Source organism: Acomys russatus, chromosome 4, assembly GCF_903995435.1.
Source record: "Acomys russatus chromosome 4, mAcoRus1.1, whole genome shotgun sequence".
NCBI lineage: Eukaryota > Metazoa > Chordata > Mammalia > Rodentia > Muridae > Acomys > Acomys russatus.
In genome coordinates, this window is record NC_067140.1 from 4,702,811 (window position 1) to 4,716,295 (window position 13,485).

Sequence of the window (13,485 nt, forward strand, 5' to 3'; positions counted from 1 at the left end):
GTCATGGAGGTGAGAGAGTTTTGAGACGACAAAGGAGAAGAGAGAGGACAGTGCTGGAGAGGACCTGGTCTGGCTTGTGAAGAGCAGACACGAGCGCTGTTGGAACTGTGGGGCTTTGAGAAAACATAAGGTTTTAGAGCAAACTCCTGGTGTGACAGGAGGGACGTGTTCAGCATTAGTTTGTCAACAAGGAGGTCAAGGGAGGGTATGGGATTAGTGGGAAGTGGCCGTGCTAGGCAGAGGCTCAGGTTTGCACAAATGAGAGCACACTGGAAACTCTAGTGTAAGGAACACAGTGCTAATCGCCTTCCCTCGGGCCTCTGGGTATTACTTTCCGGCTCTCTTCTCTGCCTGGCAGGGCTCAGCCCTCCCTATGGCTTTCTGACCAGGCTGGGCAGGGTTCTTGAAATCGCCAGAGCATGGAGCTCTGAACTAGCTGCTGCTGGCCGCTCTCCGAGCCTCATCTGCCAGCTCTGTTCTACTTAGAGACCCAGAAGCTCTAGCCCTGGGAATCCCCTAAGCATCTTGCAGGTCACTGCCAGAGCTGGGCCCTGGAATATGAACTTGGCAGACTCTTGGGGATGAGAATCTGGAAAACTCTGTCAGCTCTAAGGTTGAATATCTATGGCTGCATGACAGATAAGCCAAGGCCCAGAATGGTAAGGATTTACTTGAAATCACACAGTTGAGACGCAGGACTCTCCCTGAAGAGACTTTAGAATCCAGAAGTTCAGACCCTCTGGTACAGATACCAAGGCCAGTACCTGTGAGTTAAACTCCTGGCTCTGCCATCGACTATTGCTTAATTACACTGAGAAGTTACTTAGATGCTCCTGGTCTGTCTCTTTAACTGTGAAAGGAGGATGGTACCTACCTTTTGAATTGATTGTGAAGATTAAGAAACCACACAGTGCTTAGCATATGGCAAATGTTCAGTGTCAACTGGCAGTCTGGCAGAAGGAAGTCCTTTCCCTCTCTCCCTTTTGAGTCTCCTGTAGCTCAGGCTGTCTTTCAAACCCTTGAACCCACGTCTACCTACCAAGTACTGGGCTTACAGCGCATGTGCCTGTAAATCTCAGTTTTTCCATATGTAAATCTGGACTAACAATCCCCGTCCTGTCTGTCACTCCTCTGTCCTGTTCTGGTAATGACGTGGGCTAAATAAGGTGTGTAAACGTTCTAGGCTGAGCTGTCTCCAGGTCAATGTTTATTCAGCTTAGAACAATCTTTCCGCGGCCTACTCAGGGCAACTCTCCCGCCAGCCCCACCAAACTCCCCCACACTCGCAGGTGATCCTTTGTAACTGCCTAAGTGGCAAGATCTGCTCAAGCCCACCAAAAAAAAAAAAGAAAAAAAAAAAAAAAAAGGGAGGGCTGGGAAAATAGAAAACGTATAGAGAGATAAGACAGAGGAGAGATAGGAAGGGAAGAAGGGCACTGTGGAGAAGCCGTAAAGGACAAGGGGGGCGGGGAATGGGGGGGGGCGGTAAAAGGGACTTACAGATGGAGAGCGGCGAGGGTGGGGGTGGGGTGTCTTGTACTTAAGATGCAGGCGAAGGGATGTGCGGAGCGCTGGGACGAGTGAGGGAGCAGGGTTATATGCAGAGAAAGCGGCGAGATGGGATTCTTGCAGAGGACTGTGTGTGGAGGCGGAGGGGGGCCGGGGGGTCGCTTTCACTGCGAGATCTGTGGGTGACTGGGGGCAGGGATTTCGGGCCGTCACCTCCACTCAGCCGGAGACTGGGAGCGCAGAGCCCAGGCTGCAGCCACCGGCTGGCAAACCGCGGAGGGGCGGGGGGAAAAGGAGCATTCGAAGCCCGCGATTGGCCGCCGCTCCGACAGCCGTTGACGCGAGCGGGCGGGCCCCTTTGTGACGTCACAATCAGCTGTTGGAGCGTTCGGATTTGTGCCGTGAACCCCGGCGCAGCGGCCGCAGCAGCTCCGGGCGTCCGAACGCGAGCCCCGCCGTCTCCCGGCTCGTCCCCCGGTATGCGGCTCCGGCTGTGAGCACCGGCGACCCGGGGACGCCCGGCCGCACAACTACCTCAGCGCACCGGTTGCCGCAGCAGCCCCAGGTGAGTCCCGATTTCGGGGCTGGGGGCTCCGGGCGCCCCAGGACACGCCCTGCGCCCCCCTCTCCCGTTCTTTGTCTGTTTCAGCCGGCGGCAGAAAGAGCTGCGTTCTTGGCTCTCTATTGGTTGCACCAAGCCGGTAGGCCATGACGTCGCTTATTTGCATATGACATTGAGACGTCACCAAGGCCAGCTCCGCCTTCCAGGCTTGCCTGGGTACTTGTCCTCTGGTGACCCGGTGGGTGCTGTGTCGAGCCCGGCCAAAGGGTTGAGAATCTCTGAAAGGCAAGCGGGACCCGAGGGGACTCGGTGGCTTCCCGGACTAATCTAGGGACTGGGGTCAGGCCTCTCATCTGCTTTTTCCTGGCGACCTGAGGAAAGGTCGGACGGCAAAGCTCGATTTGAGTTGAGAGGATGGTAGGTGGATGAAGGAGGCTTCGGATTCAAAGTCCGGGAGACAGTACCAGATGGTAGCGGATCCCCTCTGTTTCAGGCTCCGCCCCCCAACATAACATCCTTCTAATCCCTGACATGTGTGCAGAGCCTTAGTTGATGTCATTTTCGGCCTACAAATATTGAGCATCTTAAACTTGACTTCACCGAAGGGGAAACTGAGATCCAGAGAGAAATAGCTTACTGGAGACCTCAGCCACTTAGTCACAGTCAACGAGTAACAGGTTCCTTAGCTGTGGGCAAATGCATAGTACAAGCTACAGGCTAGATCTCCATCTACTGAGGACCCTATCTTGGGCTCAGCATCACCCCAATTTGATGGGCTGTTTCAGTCTTACTGATCCTGGACATTCTTCCAGGAGGTCTCTGAAAATTGGGTCCGTTTTTCAAGGCCCTAACCTTCGCTGCCTCCTCTCTACCTCAGAACTTAATAAATTACTGTCTCCCAGCTGTTTTGACCACAGAATGGTGAGTCCCTAGTTGCCTGCCTCCAGGTGTCTTCAGGGCAGATGTTGTTGCGAATGCATTGGGAGTTCCCGCTTTTGGCCTCTCATCACCTGGTCAGATCCTGAGCTGCCGCCAGCTGAGAGGAACCAGACCTCCCCTGGCACTAGTGATTGCAGAGCTGTTGTCTCCCAGTCTGCTTTCAGGGGGAGGCAGAAGGATGTTTCTTACTTTCCAAGTGAGTGGATATAGAGGCTGGATCCGGAGCCTTCACCAGGATAGGGTTTGCTTAAGAATGGCCTGGGCTAGGGGTGGCTTAGGGCTCAAGAGCTATTCTGGGCACAGCTGCTGTAGTATTAAGGGAATAGTTCTTCCTGGAGCAGAGCCAGTAATCTGAGAACCAGGAAGCCAGCAGGCTAGGAAAGAAAACCCAGGAGCCTCTCTTAATGGTCAGGGAAGGGGGCAATCATAGCTGGTTGGTTGCTACCGGCTCTCCTGGCTGTAGCCGTCAGGGAGCTTCTCAGCTAAGCCTCTCTTACCTCACCCAACATGTCAACAGTTGAAAAGGCTCCTTGCAGGGTCTGTCACACAGTGTAAACCTTGAGACATTCATGCTAGAGCTTGATGCCAGACCTCCATATGGATAGGCAGAAACGTGCTGTCTGGATCCGGGAACATGTCTGTTCTCCCTGTATCCTGTGCATCATTATATTCTTGGATATTATCTGCTGAGGTTTTTCCAGCTTTACTTACTCTGCACTTTCCCACTACTAAGCTGTCACGTTTTGGATAGATTGATGTCTCCTTTCCTAGAACAGGGAAGGGTTGTCTGAAGGCGTGGGTCTTGGTCCAACACTTCTGTTTATCCTTAATGGCTCCTTTTATCTGACAGCTTCCTTCTATCATGATCTGTATTGTCTCACTATCCAGGCAACCCAATATTCTTCCTGTTGCCCAGGGGTGCTGTCTTTGAACAAGAGTCTGGGGAAAGGGGCTTGGACTAATGGGGAGGGCCTGTGGGCATAGGTCCTCCTCATCCTGAAGACACATCTGAGGGTAGCTCAATCTCATGGAGAGATTGTAGCAAGAACTGTGAGGTTTCTGGTTTAGTTTGTTGGTTTTTTTCAAAATAGGGTTTCTCTGTGTAGCCCTGGCTGTCCTGGACTCACTTTGTAGACCAGGCTGGCCTGGAACTCAGAGAGATCCGCCTGCCTCTGCCTCCCGAGTACTGGGATTAAAGGTGTGCACCACCATCCCTGGCCCCTGTGAGGTTTCTGTTAGCTAGCATTTTCAAACCGCACAAGGTCATAACTATTCTTGGTCTCTGGGTTCAAAGACTGTTGTTTAGAATATCTTGCTGAAATCCAAGATTTTCTTCCTAGACAAATATACTTGGACATAGCCCTATTTACCAAGTTAAAAAAGCCGAATCCAGACAGCAGTGGACTATAGTGATTTGCAGATGCCATTAGCTACCTGTACTTAAATACTACTTGTGTCTTTTACTAGCTGTAAAATCTCAGGCTAGTTTTCTGGCCTCTCTGAGTCTTGTCTTATTTCTCTCTACCAGAAAAAAAAAAAAAAGTTGTTCTCTCTCCCTCCCCCTCCCTTTCAGTGCCTTTTGACAGGAGCCTGTGTATGTAGCCAAGGACTGTTTTGTTTGTTTGTTTTGTTTTGTTTTGTTTTGTTTTAGGCAGGGTCCCGTGTAGCTTAGACTTGCTTGGAACTCACTCTGTGGCCATCCACATCTTGCCTCCATCTTCTAAGTGCTAGGAAGACACACATGGGCCATCACATCTTTGAGCTCCGCATCCTCTTGCCTCTACCTCCTAGGTGACAGGCTTGCACCTTCATACCTTGCTCCGACTCTATGCTTTGTTGTGAGGACTACGTAAGGTAAACCAGATGAAGTTACCTAGTCTGGTACCTGACACATGAATGTTCACTCTATGATGATAATAGTAAGGGCACTTTTTTCTCTCAATGGAAAATTCCCATTTGCTTTTCAAAGCCCAGGTTGGCTGTTTCATCCTCTAGAGACCAACCCTGGCACAGCCTGGTCATATATGTCAGTTCTTCCATATTCCCAAAGCAACCTGTTTATTAGCTTGTTGGATGCCTTCTGTGTGCTCAGGCACTGTTCTAAACCTAAGTGTTTAGCCCATTTAACTCTTATTAGGGTATTAGGGTTGTCATTTGACAGATGGGAAAATAAGGACCCAACACTTTGCTAAACTCATACAGGAAAGCTTTGTGAATGCAGAAAAGCGCAAACAGCAAGAGCCGACTCATGTTGTTAGCTCTGCTCAGGGGCTGTGGGGCTGTAGCCACCCAGTGAGGGCTGGCTCTAGTCGGATTCTAATGCCTTCCTATGCTTCCCAGGGTTCTGTACTGCCGTAGGGCGCCCCCTTGAGGTTGCTTCGCCTGCTGACCATGTTCCAGCGCTTCACCAGCCTTTTCTTCAGTACCCCTTCGCCTCCGGAAGACTCCAACTGTCCAGGGGCCTTCGTCTCAGAGGAGGATGAAGTGGACGGCTGGCTCATCATTGACCTGCAGGGTGAGGCTGGAGTCAGGGGCTAGCACTCGGATCTCCTAGCCTACGAAGCATCATAAGCACAGGAGGTCTTGCAGCATAGCAGGGGGAGGGGGCTGGGCAAAGTTGAGGCAGGGAGCCCAGAGATGAGGTAATACAGACAGTTCTCTTGTCTGTCTCCTGCCATTTGTTGAGCATACACCTGGGACCTCCTAGGGCAGCAGGGTAAGGACCCTGGCCCTCAGGGGCTCTCTGGGCACGATGGACAGGGCTGCAGGTCTGACTAATGATGCCCTTTCTCTCCCCATCCTGTGTCCCGGTACATGTGTGTGTATGTGTCCCATCCCACTGCTCCCCCTCCTCCTCATTGCTTCCCACTCCCACACCCTATAGACAGCTACACGGCTCCCCCCAACCCTGGGGCCTCTCCTGCTCCCGCAGGCCGCCCTCCACCTGCGCCCTCCTTGATGGATGAGAGCTGGTTTGTTACCCCTCCCGCCTGTTTTACTGCAGAGGGGACCGGCCTTGGGCCTGCCCGCCTCCAGAGCAACCCCCTGGAGGACCTCCTCATTGAACATCCCAGCATGTCTGTTTATGTCACCGGGAGCACCATAGTGCTGGAGTCTGGGCCGCCTTCCCCTCACCCTGATGCTGCCTTGCCTGATCAGGACCTCAGCGATGGGTGAGTGGGTTGGGGGGTGGCTACTAGAGGCTAGAGGCTAGGAGTCTAGCAGGGGCGTGTCCCTGAGTCAGAGGATGGGTCAGGTGGGTTGTATCAGGCTCACAGATGGAAGAGAGGCTTCGGTCTGGTGGCTAAGGCAGAGTTTGGGAGAGTTTTGGCTCAGAGGATTAAGACCAGCTTGAACTATGAAGTCAGAGCAGAGCAGAGCCTGTACGGATGGTGATTGAGCCTTTTCTCTATTCTGTCTAGTTTGCCTGCCCCAGGGGCTTAAATCACATCCTAATTGTGATTAAGGGAAGCGTTTGTACCCCTCAGAGACAGGGTTGTGCCCTACAGAGACAGGGTTGGGGATGGCAGGCCCCACCTCCACCCCTCTGACAGAGTTGTACTCTGCACTTGCAGGGAGCTGGTGCCCGCCCGCCGGGAGCCCAGGGCCCTGCATCACGCAGCCGCTCCCGTGCCAGGACGAGCTGTGCTGCTGGAGAAGACCGGCCAGGTGCGGAGGCTGCAGAGGGCCCGGCAGCGGGCTGAGCGCCACACGTTGAGTGCTAAAGTGCTACAACGGCAGAATCGTGCCAGAGAGAGCCGCTCGCGCCGGCCCAAGCCCCAGGGCAGCTTCATTTACCAGCCGTGCCAGCGCCAGTTCAACTACTGAGCGCCCCTGCTGCACCTCGAATCCCTCGCAGTCTCTAGTCCCACCAGCCCCCTCTGCAGCAGCCAGTGTGCTGTTCGGGGGGGGGGGGGTGTCCAGGGTCTGCCTGCCTCCATCTGGATACCACAACCTCCCTCTTTCCTAAGTGTTTGAGGTGGGATGGTGACCCTCTACTTCCCTGCCTTTCCTGTTTCTGATCTTCTAACTCACCTGCTAACCTCGCTCATCCCAGGTCACTCCCCTGCCCCAGGGTTTGGTTCTTCAGCACCTCACTCCCCATTCCTAATCCCCTAGGCTTCCCTTTCAGACCCTGTTCTTGTCTCTCACGCCTCCACGTTCGCCCTCCTAGCCCAGCTCATTTCTAAGAGCATCCCCTACCTTGACCTGGCACATTCTCCACTTTCAGCTCCCACTTTCCAAGACTTACTCTTTTTTGTTTGGTATGGTTCCCACTCCTGTTCCCTTTTCCATTCCTGGCAATTCCCTTCCAATCCTGACCAGGAACAGCCTGGCAGGCCTGGGCCATTGTCCTTACCCTGTGTAGTCAGGGGTCAGGCACAGGGTTTTGATTTCAGTCTCCCCAATTTCTCTGCCCTCCTCCAGGGTGGAGGGCTGGGCTCCTTGGAGTGGCTTAGGCCTGGAAAGTTTAAGTATGTGGAGGACAGTGAGTTGTAAGTTAGATGGGGTGAAGAGAATGGAGGGAAACAGGCAGCCTATGGGAAGATGCAGACAGGGACAGATGGAGAACAGTAGGGAGCAGGGCGTTGCGAGAGCTGGCATTGTGCTTGGTCAGAGGAGCTAAGCCCTGGTCTTAGGCCTGAGCCTGGAGTCTGCCCCCATTTCCTTTTCCTATAATCCTACCTTTCAAAATTTTCCCTGGAACCGGTCCTTTTTCAGGAGTAACACCTACCCCACCCCACCCTGTGAGTCTGGAGTCCGAAGGGCTTGTACGTACCTTGTCACCTTACCTTGACACGCCACCCCAGGAGTAGAAGTCGGGTAAGGCCTCTACATCCGCTCTGTTCATATGCCCAAGGTGCTAGAATTAGCTTAGGCGAGATACAGGCCAGAGGGAGGGCAGGGAAGAGAGTACACACCCAAGGTGAGAATGCAGAGGGAGGATGCTGAGGAAGACAAATATGGGGTAAAGCCATCCCCAGACAGCTCTGCCTTCATCTTGCCTCTGGCCTTATATTTCATACTTGGCTCAAAATAGCTGGCTAATAAACACTCCTGGGTAGAGGAGGCCAGGAGCCTCACTGTTCCAGTTCCCAAATTTTTCTTACAGAGGTACAGGGCCTTCAAGAGGCTTCTTAATGTCCTCCCACAGGGCTCTTTGAGTGTCCTATGGTCCCTCTTCTCTTTCTCGTTAACTATCTGGTAAGGAATTCTTGGGTAGGGCACAGGGTTGGGGTAGCCAGCTTCTCCCTTCTTGTGGTGGGGCTCAGACACCAGCAACAACCTCTTGGGATGCCCCAAGTCGTTTCCGATTCTTTCTAGCTGTCCTTTTTTTTTTTAAAGCGTGTGCTCTTCCTTCTTGAAAACTTTTAGATTTCCTGTTACATATTAACACAGGTCTTCCCTTTCATTTCAACCCCAGGTTTCTAGGCCTCAGAGCCGAGCTGGGGTTGGAGGAAACTGCATTCCTGAGGGTAAAAGTGGCTGCCCTCCCTGATCCTTTTTCATCAGGCTTCATAGGGATGGGAGAGGGTGTCCCCAGGACGGGTAGAGGAAGCCCTGCCAGGGTCTCCTCACCCAGTGACAAGCCACATGGGAACTAGAAGCAGGTCAACCCCCACACTAGCTTACTAGGTCCCTAGTAGTTGATAACCTTGTTCCTGTCCCAAGCTCTTCAGTTACAACCTAGTACATGTACTCTCCCAGCTGTGCTAAGGTCCCTTCCCAGCCGGCTTGGGGTCCTCAGCACTTCTAAGAGCTGAGACTCCCTCTTGCCCTCCTTGTCTATTCCTCACTGCCAGATGGGGCCTCGGCTCAGTCCTGGCCAAGTGCCCATGATCCCGCTGTGGTGGGAAGTTTGATAGGGCATTTGGCTCAAATTTCAAAAGGCCTCACTCCTGACCTGTACTTCTCGACCGCCCCTCCCGCCCCCCAATCTCTCATCTGACTGGTTGCAAGGCTTCTTTTTCTTTTGTACTTTCCTATAGATTCTGTAGCAATTGAGTGTGGCAATATTTTAACTGTGTATACATTTCTAAGAACCAACACTACTCAGTCTCCTGCTAGTCTGACTCCTGAAGCATCAGACCTTGTCATACTGTATTGACTGTGTATGTGCCTTTCACCTTGAGCATGCTTCAGGATTTTTTTTTTTTTTTTCTTAAACCACAGAACTTGAATACACAAGGGAACCAGAATTCACAAAGTCCTATGCAACCCTAGACAGGAGGAGGTTAGAGAGTCTGTCCTGACTGATGATTTCAGAGTCCCTAGAGAAGTTTGTACCAGTTTGTATTAATGTCAATACTACCAGCACTTTGCCAAAACTTAGGATGTCAGAGGGACCTGTTTCTAGAGTGAGTCCCAATTACATCAAAGGGCAACTTCCAGCTTTCTCCAATAAGTCTGAGTGGTTCTCTTGAGCTGGTGTCACTTTCTAACCTTTGCCAGTCTAGCCCCAGCAGGGCACTATGTGTGTATGAGTGCAGTTTGGTGCTGTTCTGGAGTATGCCTGCTCCCCAGCCTGGAACCCTCTGATCAACTTGCTGTGACCTATAATGTCTTAGGTGCAACAAGGACCCTAACAGAGCTCCTGGGTGGCTTTCAAGATCCATGTAGCTTTGTGTGAGGGGACTGAATGCAGACAAACCACAGCCTGCTTCTAATACCTTCTTACCCTACCACCTAGTTCCAAATGGAACCAACAAGTTGAGTGCATCTCTGTTGGGTGTTTTGTGTTGAGACTGGCTGAAATGAAAAATCTTTGACTGACCATGTTGTGATGTGTTGACAGACTCAAGGACACAACCGCCTCGACCTGGTCATGTGGCATGCCTGTGTATGTGTGTAACAGGATTCTGAATGTTAGATTGTAATGCTATTCCTGTATGGGAGAAAAATAATATAAACAAATAAAAATCTATTTAAAGCACATTAAGCTTTCTGCCTGAGCTGAACTAAAGCATGAGAAACACTATAATCTCAAGCATACTCAGGCAGAGGGTATGATTATTAGGCTGGCCTTGGCTCTGATTTGTCATACAAGAAAGGAAGAGGCTAAGTAAGTACACTGAAAACAGACAATGTAGGGTCTGACTCATAAAATATTTTTAGAAGATCCTTGTAAGACACATGTAGACACCTGAATTCAGAAATGAGAATGGAAGCACAACAGGCACTGGCCCAGTCTTAGTCCCAAGCACTGGGTCATGGCAAGGACAAAGCTGCCCAGTTAACTGCAGGAACTGTGCTAAGGCAGTCTTGCTGGTCAGCTGAGTGCATTTCTAGAATAGAGCAGCACAGGCTCAGGTGGGGAAAATGCCATCTGTGTTGCTGACAGCCTCTTGTCTCTAAAAGTCCTGCTGGTTTTACTTTCTGAGACAAGGTCTGAGGGAGTCCAACCTAGCCTCAAACTCTATGTAGCTGAGGATGACCTTGAACTCATGATTATTAAGCCTTTACACCCCAAGCACTATGATTGTGTGTACGTACCGCCATACTCAGTGAATCAGATATATACACATTCACCCTCCAATATGCTGCTAAACAGATCTGGTTTGTTCAAAGCCAAGAATGAGTTGAATGAGCAAGCAGATCCATTTTCCTCAGCTGGACGGGCATTTCAGGTGAGATGTGTGTTGAGTTACAGTGAATTCTCTTTGCTCATCTATGGCCCACAAGAGAAGCTTGCTCGCTCTTTCCAATAATATACTTTTAAGCTCTATGACAAAGACATTTATTTAACACGTTCAATATTTCACATTGTACAAACCCTTAGATTTTCTTTATTCACTGGTCCATTTCTACAACAAATACATCCAAAACACTATATAATAAAATTATTTACATTTCCAAATGACAAGATTGCTCTTTGCCCCACTACTGCTATTCACACACAGTACGTCCACAGCACAATACGTCATTAGAAGATCTACAAATGCTCACCCTGTACTCTAGGCTGCTTAAGAAATGTGAAACTAATAACATTTATAATGGCATTAGCTCCTTTCAATACATGGCAACATTTTAGAAGCCTTGAACTTCATTTGCAACACCAAAAGGGCTGCTCCCCGTTACACTTTATGAGACAGGTTTCAGGGACTAGGAAAAGGACCGTGTTATTAAAATGACTAACTGTACAGAAATAGATTTAAAAAGTCACAGCTGAAAATTGCTCTCTGTAAAATTCACACACATTTACAAGCGCCGCGTCATCTTCCGGCTCGCTCACTTGGATTTCCTACGCTTGGACTGCACCGCACCAGTTACATCTGTCGGGATAAAGGAAGGAGACGTTCAACAAAGGGCGCCCACAGCGAGTGCAGCTGACACAGGGCAGCCCTAGTAGGCTCCAAATCAGGTTAAGGGACCCGTGATTTGAAAACAGTCAAAGGCTTTGCCTGCTAGCTTATGTAGTTAAGAGAGTGGCCCTGTCAACTGGGGAAATCTGACGAAGACCACCGAGATGGCTCAGTAAGTAAAGGCACTGGCCACCAAACCTGAGTTTAATCCCTGGAACTCACATGGTCCCTGAGCTCCATCTCTAGCACTGACCCCGTAGCAGTGGTGCACACACACACAAAAGCACTCACAACAGGGATCTCCTTCCCTGAATCTGGGGCAAATTTACTGTTGCTAACTCTGGTAATTGTCGCAGAGGCCTATATGATTTTCTAACAGGGACCAATGCAGTATTTCCAGGCTTCTGTTAGTGAAAACTCCAGTATTCTTATTGGGTGGTCATATTGCTCATGCTATGTGGGAGAGTATGTCCAAATATTTACAAACCAAGGACATTAATAATGGTGTTCTTTGTTTTACTTTATATAAACTGAGTTTCACACAACACACACAATTCCCCATAATCAACTATTTATTAATTTATATTAAGACCTCACTCTGTAGAGTCCAGGCTGTCCTCAAACTTGTGGTCCATCCTCCCACAGCAGCCCGTTCAGTGCTAGGATTACCGGCATGGGTCACCTATACTGGTCCTATAATCAACTCAAGTTTGATTTTCAACTTATTTGGAGTGAAAATATACAGGGTTTTATCCTGATACTGCTCATCCTTAGAAAGCTATTTGGGCTGAGGAGAGGGCTCGGTTGGTGATGAGCTGGCTAGACAAGCATAAGAAGCTGAGTATGGATCCCCAGCGCCCACATGGAAAGCCAGGACAGTGGTGCAGTGCTTGGGAGGAGAACAGTTCCCTAGAGTTCCCTGGCCAGCTAGCCTGGCATAATCAGCAAGTTCCAAGTTCAGTGATAAATATTATCTCAAAAAAAAAAAAAAAAAATAGACAGTGGCAGATAACCAACATTGACATTTGGTCTCCACATGCATGCACACACATGTGCTCATACCTGAAATAACTCATATGCACATATGAAAATGAAAAGAATTTAAAAAATAAAAATATCTATCAATTAGGTCAACTTTAGAAACATCTCCCTTATGTGTGAAGAATCAAATGGTGGCTGGTGAGGTGGTGTACATCTTTAATCCCAGCACTCAGGAGGATTTCTCTGAGTTTGAGGTGAGTCTGGTCTAAATAGCAAGTTCCAGAACAGGAACAGCCGGGATTACATAGAAAGACCCTGTCTCAGGAAAGCCAAGGCTACACAGAGGGAAAAAAGGCTCCATTTAAAAAAAAAAAAAAAAAAAAAAAAAAAAAAAATCAAACGGTGGATCTGAGACACAGAAATGGCTAGGAGATGAGGCAGGCTCTGCCCCCTTTCATTCCCGAGTCAGTTCATAGCGCCCAATGAACTAGAACACTGCCTTTGAGTACAGACAATGTATGAGGCCCTAAGTAAAGGAGGTGGTATATTTTTATGAAAATGTCTTTTAGCCACCCCAAAGTCTAAACTTCTGGCAGACCTTACAGCAAAATTAAAAATACCCCTTGAGGTCAATTAAGACCATTTACCTAACTTGCTATTCTACTGAGTACTCAGCATGTTTACATTTAGCCCTGAAGAAAACAATGTAACCAGCCTGGTGCAGTGGTGGCACACACCTGTAATCCCAGCACTCTGGGAGGCTCTGTGAGTTCAAGGCCAGACTGGTCTACAGACAAAGTCAGGCACAGCTACACAAAGAAACCCTGTCTCAAAAACAAAACAATGTAACCAACCTTCTTATGCCTTGGATTTCCCATATACTCAGCTTTTACAACCTAAGATAAATGCAGAGCTTTAATCTTAAATTATGTACTTTTCTATGCTCCTGACCTAGAATATGTGTACACGTGCATGGTGTGGTAATCATTTGCTGAAAACAGCCAACAGGTTGAAAACAACCTTAAAACAAATATCCACCATAAATGCTGTAAACATGTGGCTATCTGTTGATAATGTCTATCTGCTGTGATGAATGCTATGTAGACTCAGGTACAGCCTGGTTTTTCAAGACAGAGTCTCTCTGTGTAACCTTGGCTGTCCTGGACTCACTTTGTAGACCAGGCTGGCCTG

General features: G+C 49.5%; 2 protein-coding genes across 11 annotated transcripts in view; one reads left to right on the forward strand and one right to left on the reverse strand.

Annotated features, from left to right (window-relative positions):
* Nucleotides 1–1,881: 1,881 nt before the first annotated feature.
* Nucleotides 1,882–6,914, forward strand: Tp53inp2 (tumor protein p53 inducible nuclear protein 2). Of its 3 annotated transcripts, none has more exons than XM_051143576.1 (4): nt 1,882–2,074; nt 5,351–5,525; nt 5,943–6,183; nt 6,586–6,914. In XM_051143576.1, the coding sequence occupies exons 2-4, from the start codon at nt 5,402–5,404 to the stop codon at nt 6,836–6,838; spliced, it is 618 nt and encodes a 205-aa protein (XP_050999533.1). In that variant the 5' UTR covers nt 1,882–2,074; nt 5,351–5,401; the 3' UTR covers nt 6,839–6,914. The 3 variants fall into 3 exon arrangements, with proteins under 3 accessions (XP_050999533.1, XP_050999535.1, XP_050999532.1); XM_051143578.1 differs by having other exon boundaries at nt 6,015–6,183; XM_051143575.1 differs by having other exon boundaries at nt 1,883–2,074; nt 5,895–6,183.
* A 4,308-nt stretch (nt 6,915–11,222) lies between these two features.
* The window catches only part of Ncoa6 (nuclear receptor coactivator 6), an 86,938-nt gene continuing 84,675 nt past the window's right edge, over nt 11,223–13,485 (reverse strand). For all 8 annotated transcript variants that reach the window (XM_051143580.1, XM_051143579.1, XM_051143584.1 and 5 more), the window contains one exon: nt 11,223–11,283. In XM_051143580.1, coding sequence (XP_050999537.1) covers nt 11,240–11,283 — 44 coding nt within the window. In that variant the 3' untranslated portion in view covers nt 11,223–11,239. The remainder of the gene's footprint in view (nt 11,284–13,485) is intronic.

What these genes read in the sequence shown, in the direction of transcription:
- Tp53inp2 (XM_051143575.1), top strand. Translation starts at nt 5,402, where the DNA reads ATGTTCCAGCGCTTCACCAGCCTTTTCTTCAGTACCCCTTCGCCTCCG. An exon ending in GCTCATCATTGACCTGCAGG is followed by an intron (nt 5,526 to 5,894) that starts GTGAGGCTGGAG and finishes CACACCCTATAG; the next exon opens with ACAGCTACACGGCTCCCCCC. An exon ending in GATCAGGACCTCAGCGATGG is followed by an intron (nt 6,184 to 6,585) that starts GTGAGTGGGTTG and finishes CTGCACTTGCAG; the next exon opens with GGAGCTGGTGCCCGCCCGCC.